This window comes from Prosopis cineraria, unplaced genomic scaffold (assembly GCF_029017545.1).
Source record: "Prosopis cineraria cultivar Desert tree isolate PC_DT_omini unplaced genomic scaffold, ASM2901754v1 PC1, whole genome shotgun sequence".
In the NCBI taxonomy this organism is placed as follows: Eukaryota; Viridiplantae; Streptophyta; class Magnoliopsida; order Fabales; family Fabaceae; genus Prosopis; species Prosopis cineraria.
In genome coordinates, this window is record NW_026555332.1 from 43712442 (window position 1) to 43725128 (window position 12687).

The 12687-nt window shown below is 35.7% G+C and overlaps 1 protein-coding gene across 1 annotated transcript; it reads left to right on the forward strand.

The window, feature by feature from the left end:
* Positions 1-5282: 5282 nt before the first annotated feature.
* LOC129289962 (uncharacterized) lies at positions 5283-10299 on the forward strand. Its single transcript, XM_054926704.1, has 2 exons — positions 5283-6197; positions 9770-10299. The coding sequence occupies exons 1-2, from the start codon at positions 5358-5360 to the stop codon at positions 10181-10183; spliced, it is 1254 nt and encodes a 417-aa protein (XP_054782679.1). The 5' UTR covers positions 5283-5357; the 3' UTR covers positions 10184-10299.
* The last annotated feature ends 2388 nt before the right edge of the window (positions 10300-12687 follow it).

Sequence of the window (12687 nt, forward strand, 5' to 3'; positions counted from 1 at the left end):
TAACATCATTATAATTTAGGGAGATTTACAGGCAGTCGTTAATAACGTTAGTTTAGTTTTCAATGAATTTTATAATAATTAATATTTTATATGAGATTTGAATGTATTTCTTCCTATAATTTATCATGTAGAGAGGCACATAAGCTCCGAGACGCTGCAGGTTCAATTTTATTGTAATCTTAGGTAGGTAATACATTAATTTATGTCCTTCTAATTTAAAATAATAATAATAATAATAATAGTTGAATTATGGCTGGACTGTAGTCAAACAGTTTGACTGGCCTTAATTAAAATAATAAAAAAAATATTTTAGATATTCAACCAAATCATTGATACCTGTCAATTTATAGTCAATTACATTAACTTTATAGTAAAATTATTTATTGCACGTTACAAGCACCCAAAATCATTAAGTATATTGCATTAGGTATCTAATCACACCAATACAAGTTTTTATTATTAATTACAACCACTCTCTTGAGTTTCCTTTTCTTTCTGCATTCGTGTGAGGGTTCATCATTCATATCAAAGTAATATTTTCCATCACCACTTCTCGGTGGCGAATTGTGAGGAATGTTTGCTGCCATTGTCCCTTTATGGTTCCTTTCCTTTCTCTCTTTCCTTTTCTTCTTTTGTTTCTTAGATGATTAATGAAGGTTTTTTGTGACAAATCAATAATGGAGGCAGTAGGTATGGTTTGGAATTCTAACATGGGAGATGATTCAATTAAATTGGTTCTTGTTCGGAAAATTTTACAGATAAGAAGTTTGGTCAGCCTATGGTCCTATCGGCTATGCAGAAGGCATGGAATATAAAAGGGCCTGGTGGTAGTTGAATTTTGTTAGAATTTATTTGTCTTCCCATTTGATTCTATAAAAGAAGGGCAATGGATTCTTCGATGCAAGCAGTGGTCTATTCAAGACCATCTCCTTTACTTACAAGAAAGAGGCCAAGTTATGGTTATTAATGAAATTGATTTTTCTAAATGCTTGTATTGGATTCAGTTGCATGATATTCCTTTGGAAGCTGTGGATGTTGAAAACATGATTCATTTTGGTAAAAATTTTAGTACTGTTTTGATGTATGAAGAACCTTGTTGGAGTGGCAAGTTGTTGTGAAGCGCTTTTTGAGATTTAGAGCGGTTGTGGATGTTAATCAAGTTTTCGTTGCTAGATTTTGGATTTCTCAATAGATGGTAGGAAGTCTTGGGTGAAATTTAAGTATGAAAAATTGCCAAATTACTACTTTAAACATGGTTGAATTAATCATCAGCCACGATTGTGTACTGTAAAAAGACTCAAATATGAATATAATCCAAATGAGCCTAGATATGGTCCTTAGTTAGTGGCAGAACAAGGAGTCAGGAAAATGCTTTAATTATGAAAGATTTTGATTGGTATGAATTAGGAGGTGGAAGTAAGACAAAGGGATGTTGGAAAGATAATCTAGTAATGTCATTATAGATATATTTAAAGGAGAATGGTAGAAAAAATGTGCTATCATTAGTAGAGATGCAAGAGTCAGGTAAAAAAGAATGATTATTCTCTAATGCAGTTGAAAGAGAGTAGTAAATAAAATGTATTATCATAAATGGAGTTGCAAGAGTTCAGTGGAAAAAATTATTTTGTAAAGGAGTTGAAGGAGAATTGTGAGAAAAATACTGCATCTATTGTATGGGATAAAGATTTTTGTTCTATTCCTATGGATTTCAAGGAGTGTAATTGAAAAAATATTTTATCTTTCAGTGGAGATGAAAGAGTCAAGTAAAGGATTTATCATTTGTGAAGTAGAAGGAGTATTGTCAAAAAATGAATATTTTCTAGTAGAGGCAGGAGTCAAGTAGAAAAATTAATCTTTTAAATTACAGTTGAAGGAGTTAAGTCAAAAAAAATTGGTTAGTGAGAATAGTGGTGTCAGGTATTAAGAAGCTGGGTTGTCTATATAGATAAAAAGGAATAATAGGTTGAGTGTTGTTTCTAATTGGGACTATATTTTGTGGATCATTTTGCCAAATCTGGACATGAAAATTTAGGCTACCTAAGTACTTTGATAAAGGTTATGTGGTCTAAGCATCTATTGATGATGAATATCTTTCAAAGGCCATATTCCCTTATGTGAAGTGAGAAGTTATATATGAGATTATTGAAAAGTTAAGATTGGTTAGTTTTAAATGTGATGCAGGTGAGGAGTTGCTAACTGGAGTAGTTAAGAAGAGAAAAGTTAGGGATTGGCATGTTGATAAATAAGCAATATTTTTGTCTATGCTTTTCAATTAAAGAATGAAAAATAGAGAGCTCGAATATCCCATAAGAAAGTTGTGAGTCGTGTGAAAGACGCTGGACAAATGAGATCTAATAGAACTCCCTTGGCTGAATTATCGATTAGCATTGATTGTAATAATGAAGCTTATGAGTTTCTAAAAGATGCTAGAACAATATGGCTGAAGATGTGGGTGGGTGGCCTTTAACAGCCCCAAGTTGCCATGAAGAATATTTCCTGAAACTGTTGTGGCTTGGTAGTCTTTACAATAAAAAACCTTATAGGGGTTTATAGTAAATGTAAGCCCTTTGTTTTTTTATAGAGACAAAAATGTTGGAGAAAAAGTTGATGTGGCATACATGGGAAGATTTATGTTGATCTAGATGGCAAATTGAAGGTTTAGTCTTATGGTAGTGAGGTAGTTGATATATAGCTCTCATAATCCACTGCATGTTCACCTGGCTTCATTTATGATGAATATGCCCTCTTTGTTTCATTTGTGTGTGGCCATTTTGTTGAATGGGAAAGAAGGGTGGTTTGGAATAGATTGAGTCACTAGCTAAGGGATGGATGGTTCATGGTGTTGCATTGGCAACTTTAATGACTTAGCTTCAATTTTTAAAATGAGGGGTGCAGACTGAGGGCTTTAAGAATGCAGTTGAATTTCCATATGCTACTTTTAGATGTGGCTTAATGGATATTGGTTTTCAAGAGCTAAGATTTATTTGGAATAATGGAAGGTTAAGAGAGAATCATGTGAAGGAATGTTTAGATAGGTGTGTGAGGAATGCTGAATTTATGTTGAAATTTCTAAAGGTTTTGGTTTTTCACTTAAAGCTTGTAAGTTCATATCATTATCTTCTTCTTCTAGATTGTTGTTTTCTAGATGAAAGATATAAGAAGAGTTTCAGTTTGATGTTGATTAGGTGTCTCACGCTGACTATGAGGCAGTGGTTAGAGAGGCTAGTATGATGTTTTTCATGGGTGGAATAATATTGGTATGAAGGTGGTGGTGTGTCAATGGAATTATTGTAAGAAGGTGCTATGAAAGTGGGGCAAAGTTGAATTTCTTAATAATAGGAAATTAATTGATGAATTATTGAATATATTATATATTTATAACTATAGTTAGTAGAGTGAAGAGTCTAGGATTGAAGCAAAGAGTATTGTTGAGAAAATTGATGAAACTTGGAAAAGAGAAGAGCTTTTCTAGTGGCAGAAAGCTAGAGTTAAGTGGATTAATTTTTGTGATAGCATTTGTTGCGGCGCAGAGCCAGAAATAAAGTGTTAAGATTGAAGGATGATAATGAAGTTTGATTAGAGGATTTTGGTAAGATTTGTGATGCTTTTACTAGTTACTATAAGACCTTATTTGCCTCTGTTAGTTTGAGACCTATAAAGGAAGCTCTTCAATATGTTATTAGAAGAGTAGTTTTTGATTACGATAATTTTTTGCTGTTAGTTGTTGTATCTTTTCCAGAGGAAGCTATTTTTCAATTGAATGCTACTAATGCCTCAGTCCTGATGGATATACAAGTTTGTTATATCAATCATCTTAGTCTATGGTAAAAGATGAAATATGTAATCTAGTTTTTCAATTTTTTAAGGGGAGGATTGGCTTAAATGACATTAACAAAAACAGCATTCTTCTTATTCCTCAGATTGATAAACCTAAAATTGTTAATCATTTTAGACCTATAGGTTTATGTAAAGTTGTGTATAAGATCATTTCAAAAAGTTGGACTAATCGTATGGGGAGTTTGATAAATAAGTATAATTCAACAACAAAGAGGCTTTATTTTGGGTGAGTTGATCCATGATAATATTGTAATAGCCTATGAAGCTTTCCATTATTTAAAAGGTAGGAAGGATTGTAAAATTATGGAATTTGCCTTGAAAGCTGACATGAGCAAAGCTTATGATCGGGTTGAGTAAGACTTTTTAAGGTTTGTCTTGATTGAAAATGGGTTTTGCTTTGAAATTGGTTAATTAAATTATAGAGTGTGTTACATTTGTTGAACTTGAATTGTTGATTTTAGCATTGATAAATTTAAGCCCTAAGAAGGTGTGAAGCAAGAAGATCCTCTTTCTTCCCTTCTTTTCATAATCATTGCCAATGTTCTATCTCATATGGTTCTTTATCATGTTCTATTTCATATGGTTCTTTACCATGTTGTCCAATTTTAAAAAAATTCATTGATTTTTATTGTGTTGTTTTTCTAGATGAATAATTAATTTGGATAAATTTTGCTTGTTTTTTTTTCTTGCTAATGCATGTATAAATTTGAGAGATGAAATTTATTCTGGTATGCAAATATTTGATGCAATCTAACTTGAAAAATACCTTGATTTACCTATTATTTGGGATCATTCTAAGGTCACTTCTTTAGCTTTTGTTAAGAATAAGGCGGGTTGAAAATTCAGGATTAGAAATAACAATTATTGAATTTTTTAGAAAGAGATGTTTTAATTAATGCCATGGCAAATGCCATTCCTATTTATTTTATGGCATGCTTTCCTTTTCCTATTAAGACTTATAAGGAATTGGATAGTTTGATTTCAAATTTTTAGTGGGTTATGGTGAGAAAGGTGTTGGTAAAATTCACTAGAGAAGATGGAGCATGCTAACTAAATCAAAGTTGGAAGGAGGCATGGGTTTTCGTGATGTTAAAGCTTTTAATATTGCTCTTCTTAGTAAAATTGATTGGAGATTAATACAAAATCCTGATGATTTTGGAGTAGAATTTTGGAGGGATTATATTTTCCCAATTGTGATTTGTTTAAGGGAGGTAGGAAACTATCATGGTATTGGCGTAGTATTCTTAAAGGCTGTGAATCGTTTGAATTTTTTTTTTTTTTCTGTTTGGCAAATTAACGATGGCGAGACTGCTAATCTGTGGAGAATGCTTGTTTTCCAAGTTTGGAGGGTATAAGATTCTCTCTAACAAAAGTTAAATTTTGAAATATTATTATTATTTTTCCAAAAATTATTATATCTTCTACGTTTTCCCCTAAATCAAATTAAAATTCCCTTATCCTTCATTTGTTACCCTTCTCGAGCCTTGACGCCCAACGATCTCCCACAGAAGAAGCCCTAGATGGATCTCCTGAAGCAAGAGCTTCTCAAGAAGCGCCAATCTCTGGCCGAAGACACCGGGGGCAAGCGATTTTTTAAGCGGTCCGAGATCGAACAGAAACGAATCCAGAAGCTTCGCGAGCAGGAAAAGCGCGAGTTAGAAGCTAAATCTCAGCGCCATGCCACCTCCGCCGCCGCCGACTCCGCCGACCCAACCTCCTCTTCCAACACCTCCAAACCTGCCAACTCGATCGTTTCCAACGCCGCCTCGTCCGCCTCATCTACTTTCAAACCCCTAACGGACGAGCAAAACATCGATAACCTTGTTCTTCCGAAACAAGAGGTAATTCGCCGACTCCGGTTCCTGAAACAACCCGTCACCCTCTTCGGTGAAGACGACGATGCTAGGCTGGATAGGTTGAAGTATGTGTTGAAAGCTGGTTTATTTGAAGTCGACAGTGATATGACAGAGGGGCAGACCAACGATTTTTTGCGTGATATTGCGGAATTGAGGAAGCGGCAGAAAACTGGGATTCTGAGCGAGAGAAAGCGGCAAAAGGCAGATGATGGGTCGGTGGACGATGGAGAAGGTGGCGCCGGCGAAGAGGATTTGAGCGCAGATGGCGGGTCGAGTGGCGTTGACGCTGATAAGGATATAAAACGAATGAAGGCTAATTTTGAGGAATTGTGTGATGAGGATAAAATTCTTGTATTTTTCAAGAAGCTGCTGAATGAGTGGAATCAGGAACTGGATGAGATGCCAGAGTCGGAGAAGCGAACAGCCAAAGGGAAGTCAATGGTTGCCACCTTCAAGCAGTGCGCGCGTTACCTGAACCCTCTTTTCAAGTTTTGCCGGAAGAAGGTGAATTGCTTTTCTTTACTCGGTCACGTGCTTTTGCTTGATTTTATTCATTCTGTTACTCATTATTGTAATATGGTTCGTATCTACACTCTAGCAACCTTCCATCTACCTGGTTTTAGTTTAATCAAGAGCTCACGTGCTAATTCATTCCTAAGAATTCAACCACAAGGATAATATCAGGCAGTCACTCACTCACTCTTATGATTCTTTCGAATGTGCAATAGAAGACTGTAATTTGAGAATAGCTTTACTATAGTCTATTGGATGGGTAAGGCCGTAATCATCTAATGTTTGGGCCTAAGCGAAAGATTACCATATCAATATCAATTTGTATAGTAAAAATCTAAAGCAATTCATACTATTCATAAGTCATCAATAATCAATAATATGTCTTATTTCTTAGACTCTACAGTATAAATACACAAACGTGTGTAATTTTTTTGTATAGGTTACCAATACCGTAACTCCTTTAGTACAACAGAGGGGTAATCTTGTAATGAGATGGAGAACGGTGCTAAAATATTTAGTGAAGCAAGCGAAATAACTGACAACAACTAAAAAAAGGTGATTTCTTGCCTGACAAATGAACGTATCTTTCTTTTAAGAACAAAGATATATCAGGCAAAAAAGAAAAAAGGTAACAAGAATATAGTAGATGATGCAAAAATATTAATTTCATCTCTATTCTCTACCTTTCCCCTGTGGTACTATGCCGAAAGAAAAAAGATCCTAGGTTCACTAGGATTTATGTTCTCTCAATGTCTATTTAAATGACAACATCCTTTTAGCGTATCTTGATTCAAAGTATAATTTAGTACTCTCTCTGGTCCCAAATATACGCATTTGCCCTAAGTTAATCTTGGTTTAAAAGTATAAGCAATCTAGTACATGTAAAAAATCCCCCCCCCATTTTACCCTTTGTATTCATTAACCTAGATCCTTATGGAAAGTTATTTCCTAAAAAACACCGATACGGGTACGAGTATTGAATATGATACGGTATAATACGCGGACACGATAATTTTTAAAAATTTTAGGATACGGGTATGGCTATATAAATAATTAAAAATTAAATGTTAAATGTTAAATATTTAAATGTGTACATATTTTTAATTTCATAATTTCATATTTAAAGTTAAAAAGTACAATTTCAATATGTCCAATAAATCAACACTCAAGATCTAATATCTTATCCGTGCTTCCCAGCCCAAGCAGTAGATTTAGCAGTCAATAAGAGCTTAAAAAATATTCTTAACAGCCTGACAGTCGCAATACCCAGAACCAGAATCTAGCATATTGAGGAGTGGGAACTTCAAGTCTTGAATATATGGGAACCAGGGACACCAAATGTGACAGAGCGCTGGAGAAGAAGATGAAGAAGAAGAACTTACCTCAAACTTAGAGAGACAGGGCGATGGAATCACGGGTTGAACTGCTGAAGACACATAGCACCTTGAGAAGAAGCACTGCGAGTCCAGAGTCAATGACTGAAGCGACGGAGCTCAGACCTCGGGTGAGACAGAGCACCGTGAGTTGTGACTGAATATTGAAGAAGGACGATGGTCGGAGACAGAGAGTTAAAGTGAAGCTCACGCAAGAAAGGGGATACAATCGACTGAACTGGATGAAGCTTAGTTCACCGATTTTTGGAAATGAGAAGAAAAAAACCAGGCCAAAATGCTGAGTTTTGGGCACCGCCCGTGTTTGCCCGTCTTAGCCCGTGTCTGACTAAAACCGGAAAGCGGACGCGGCGTTTCCGTGTCCTGAACGCGTGTCCGTGTTGGATATGTATCCGACACGGACACGCTGGGATTTTGCACGTATCCGTGCTTCCAAGGTTATTTCTCACTCATCATAAAGTGCATTGATAATTGGGGGCTTGAGGCTAAGGGTAAAAAAGGGAGAACAATTTATATTTTTATGAGAATGAGGACTTCAGTGGTATGCAGATTTTCTCTAAAAATTGCTTATATTTTGGACCGGAGTAGTATCTGACTCCATCTGTGATCTGTCATTAATCTGCAAATTGCTAATTATAATAACCACCTTCCGTTTGGATTATTAGTTTTGGGATGTGAAACTGATTGACCATAAGGATGTGTGAAAAAAAGCTGAAGTTTTGACATTTTATCCTGAAAATAGTTCATATTATATTTTTATGAGAATGAGGATTTTATTGGTATGTAGATTTTTCCTAAAAACTGTCTATATTTTGGACTGGAGGAGTATCTGATTCCATTTGTGATCTGTCATTAATCCTACAAATTGCTAATTATGATAACCACCTTAATTTTGACATTTTATCTTGAAAATAGTTCAGCCAGTCCATATTCCACAATCCACATTAATTTTGGAAAGGTGGTCAACGATTCGTACGATCATTCTGAAGACCTAACAGGAGGCTGTATGCCACTAAGTTATTCTCTCAAGTATTTCCAGTTTCAATCTCTCTTCTTCTTGGCATAAATTTAGTACTTCTATACATACCTTTTGATTGAAGTAGTCTTAGAAGGAGTAGAGAAAAGACTGGCAAGGCAAGTGGAGATGGTGTTCTTCTTATCAACTCTATGTTTGTGGGGAGTAGGGTTTGGATGGTGATTAATATATTAAGACTCCTTTTGGTTTTTTTCGGGGAACATTGTAGGGTGTAGGCTTGTATAGTAAAAAAAACTTATGATTTTTGAAGGCTCCAAAACGTCAATACAATATTAGGTGTTCAACAATTGATTACGGAAATTCTCTTGTAGTGAGCATAACCAGTAGCATCTGTGTCTATTAAATCTGGAAGTCATTACTTCCTTCTGTGGCTTGGAGTTATCTCACTTTCGAAGTCGGTTGACTTGGCCTATGGAATTTAGCGGATTTCTGGAGCTGCTTTGCACTTTTTTAGTTTGAAACCACCGGGACGGGAGGTATCTGTATTTTTGGAGGACATGCAGTGATCAAAATTATCCTTTAGAAAGGAATTCCAAATCTTGAAGTCGAGAAGGGATGCAAACTTATTTTTTGAAGGTTTATGGGACCGGGTTTCAGCTGTTTCTTTTGGAAGAATATGCAGTTGATCCAAATCCCATCAAGGTCAGCTTTTGTGCATTTACAGCCTCCTTGGAAAGGACATGGTACCTGCGTGATTTTTCTGAGGGCGTTTCTGATTGTGAACTAGTGTGTTGGATGTGCATGACTGGTTACAATGTTGTCTGGTTGGTCATGGTGCTTATTCATTTTTCTAGTTGGACATTTGCTTGCTAGAAGATGTAGAGGTGCTTCTAGTTGAGTAATGAAAATGCTTGTCTTGACCGTGACATCTCATTGGTCATTTGTTCTAGGAGCAACAATAAGATGTTAGTGATTGGGAGCAGTCATGATAAACTGAGGCCATCTAGACTAGCAAATTTCTTGTCTGTTGGATGCTCTCTCCTTCGCTCATGAGTCATTTTATTTTTTGGCCCCAGGAGAATTTTGATAATTAGATGTTTAGTTTTGCCTCTCTGCATTTTGCTATCCGGAATTTGCACCCCTTTATCAATTTTTAATCATCATATGTGAATGCAAATGGTGCATGTTCTTTGCAGGTACTTCCTGATGATATCCGTCAGGCGTTATTGCTTATGGTCGAATGCTGTATGAAGCGAGATTATTTAGCTGCAATGGATCATTATATAAAGCTGGCCATAGGGAATGCACCCTGGCCTATTGGTGTTACTATGGTTGGTATTCACGAAAGATCTGCTCGTGAAAAGATTTACACCAATAGTGTAGCTCACATCATGAATGACGAGACAACACGAAAATACTTGCAGTCAGTGAAGAGATTGATGACATTTTGCCAACGACGCTACCCAACATTGCCATCTAAAGCAGTTGAGTTTAACAGTTTGGCAAATGGTAGTGATTTGCAGTCACTCCTGGCTGAAGAGAGGTTTAGTGGGGTTAATCAGGCATCTGAGGAAAGGCTTCGTATAATGTCTGGTCCGAGAGAGAGTTAGCGATTGACGACATGCTTGTATTGAGATATAACATCTTACTTTCTCGTCTTGTGATGTAAATTACGTTTGTTTACTTGAAACCATCTGTTTCTGTTGTTTAAAAGCATTATTTTTTATTTCATCTGTAGGGAGGCCGGCTAACTTGCAGATTGACTGGCCACCATGGGCATTGCGCTCCATGGCGAAGTGTACCCATTTGTGGGTTGAAAACAATCTGCGAGTGATTGGATTAAAATTGGGTAAAGATGCAAATATATTTATGAATTATTTTTTGGAAAAGTACTGGGCATTTTATATTATAAAAGGTGGGGGGGTTAAAGAAGACCATCGACTAAAAAAAATGGAACATCTGACACTTTTTATTTCTAACAAATGGATATTTACTAGAACTGTGAGGCTCACATTTATTTAATTCTCTCTCCTTCCTCATCTGTGGGTTCAAATTTCCCCTAAGAGGGAAGCTCTCCAAAGCCCAAGTTGATTCTCATATGGTTCGTGAGGAGGTCAATTTGAGAAAACCTTCACCAAAAAGCTTAACCAAGAGAAGGTTTCCGCTCTCATCACCAACTTGCAATGCCCAGTAATAATTTCTCCAGGCTTCACTCTTGAACATGCAGTAACGAGTCAGTAAGAACATTTTTGAGTCTTGGTCTTTGGTGTCGAAGTATATCGAAACAATATTGAAACCTAGCCTTCAATGCCAAAAGTCAACAGAAATTGGCTTTGATGCCTAGTATTTGATGAATAAAGTCTGCAGAAATAACTTTAATGTCCTTCCTTTAATGCAAGAAGGCAAAAGAATTAATGTCGCGAATAAGGTACTAAAAACTGAATCGATTATTAAATCAGACTTGTGATTGAATTGGGGGTCAAACCAACAACAAATTGGTCATTATTAAAATAATAAAATTTAAATAAAAAATATTAATTATCAAAATATTTATTAATATTTAAGATTAATGTCTCATATAAGACACAAATATAATAATAATTCTGACAATAATAAATTACTAACATTTCAAATATTTACCGGTACAAGTTTCCTACTTGAATTTTAATCTTGGATAATATTATATATAATATTTAAATATTTTATCATACAAAGTTTCCTATCTTATATCATATTTTATAAAAATAGTTTAGCTTTCTTGAGTTTTTGTGAGGGAAATGAGCATATCGTTCAAAGCCCAGAGGAGGTGTTTGATGACCATGTATGAGGGATATTGCATGTGATTTTAGACTTGTTCTTGCTATTTCTTTTCTTGGTTTATGCAGCTAAGTCTATTGGTTGCCTTTTCTATCATAAAAAAAAAGTTACTCTTAATGGGTTCTCTATCATTGAGAAAAGTAAAAGCATTTGTTTTCAATTTCGACTAACACTGTCCTATATGACCTTCAAACTTCTACTCTACCCGTTCACAAAAGCTCAAATGACAATAGTAGCAAAGAAGGGGAAAGAAATGCAAAGTAGAGAAACAGAACACCAGCTAGCAACACAAATAGAGATGAGCAGACAATCAGTAGCGAGAGATAGAGACGGTGAGGTTTCACTTGAAGCAGCAACATCGATGGTGACTTTTCAAATAGAGATGCACAGAGAGATAGCAGCAGTGACAGCGAATGAAAGATGGGAGAGAGAGAGCGAGAGGATCAATTTGGGGTAGGGATTGATTCTCCTCTTAGCTTTTTCGGTTTAGATGTTCATTTCATTCTTTTTTTAAATCCTACAAATGATGACATTTTAGAGCTTTGGTAGAGAAAATATGTAACTTGTCCAACCCTTCAGGTTACCTTCAGGTTGACTAGGTCACCTTCGGGTTAACTGGGTTAACTGGGTTAACATTTTCCCAATTTACTTGGTAAACCAACTTGGCCAACTGGCCGATTTCACTGGGTTACCAGTTGAACTGACTGGTCCAGTCTAGTTTTTCATTCATTGGTCGCTAATACGTTGACTTTTAGCCGAACTAGCCAACCTTGTTTTGGCTCTGCCAACGCCTCTGACAAGAATAGATCCTTAGTTTTCTCACTTGTGTTCCCCCAGAGTACTCTTGCTAGTTTACTCCAAGCTACACAACAAGGGTTGTCATCACCCAAAACCATGAGGAATAATACCAGAGATGGTGCAACTGATCAGCAGTCCTAAAAAAAACATTGAAGTGCTTGCAGTGATTGAGTGAGAGAGATGTGAGTAGTTGTAGAAGAGAGTCCATGCATTCTGAAAATGAGAGGGAGAGAGAAAATTAAATGAATGTGCGCCCGCAATTTTAATAAACAATTGTTTCTTAAAAACAGATGGAAGGTGTCACATGCTTCATTTTTTATAATTGACATTTTTTTACATCACCTCATAGTATAGGATATCCCAGTATTTTTTGAAAAATAGTTCATATCTAAATTGCGCCTTGTTAAATAAGTATCACAATTTATGTTTGAATGTCTTTTTATTAAAAATTAATCATTTGATCCCTTAAATTTTGACTTAATTAAATTTCAATCCTTGA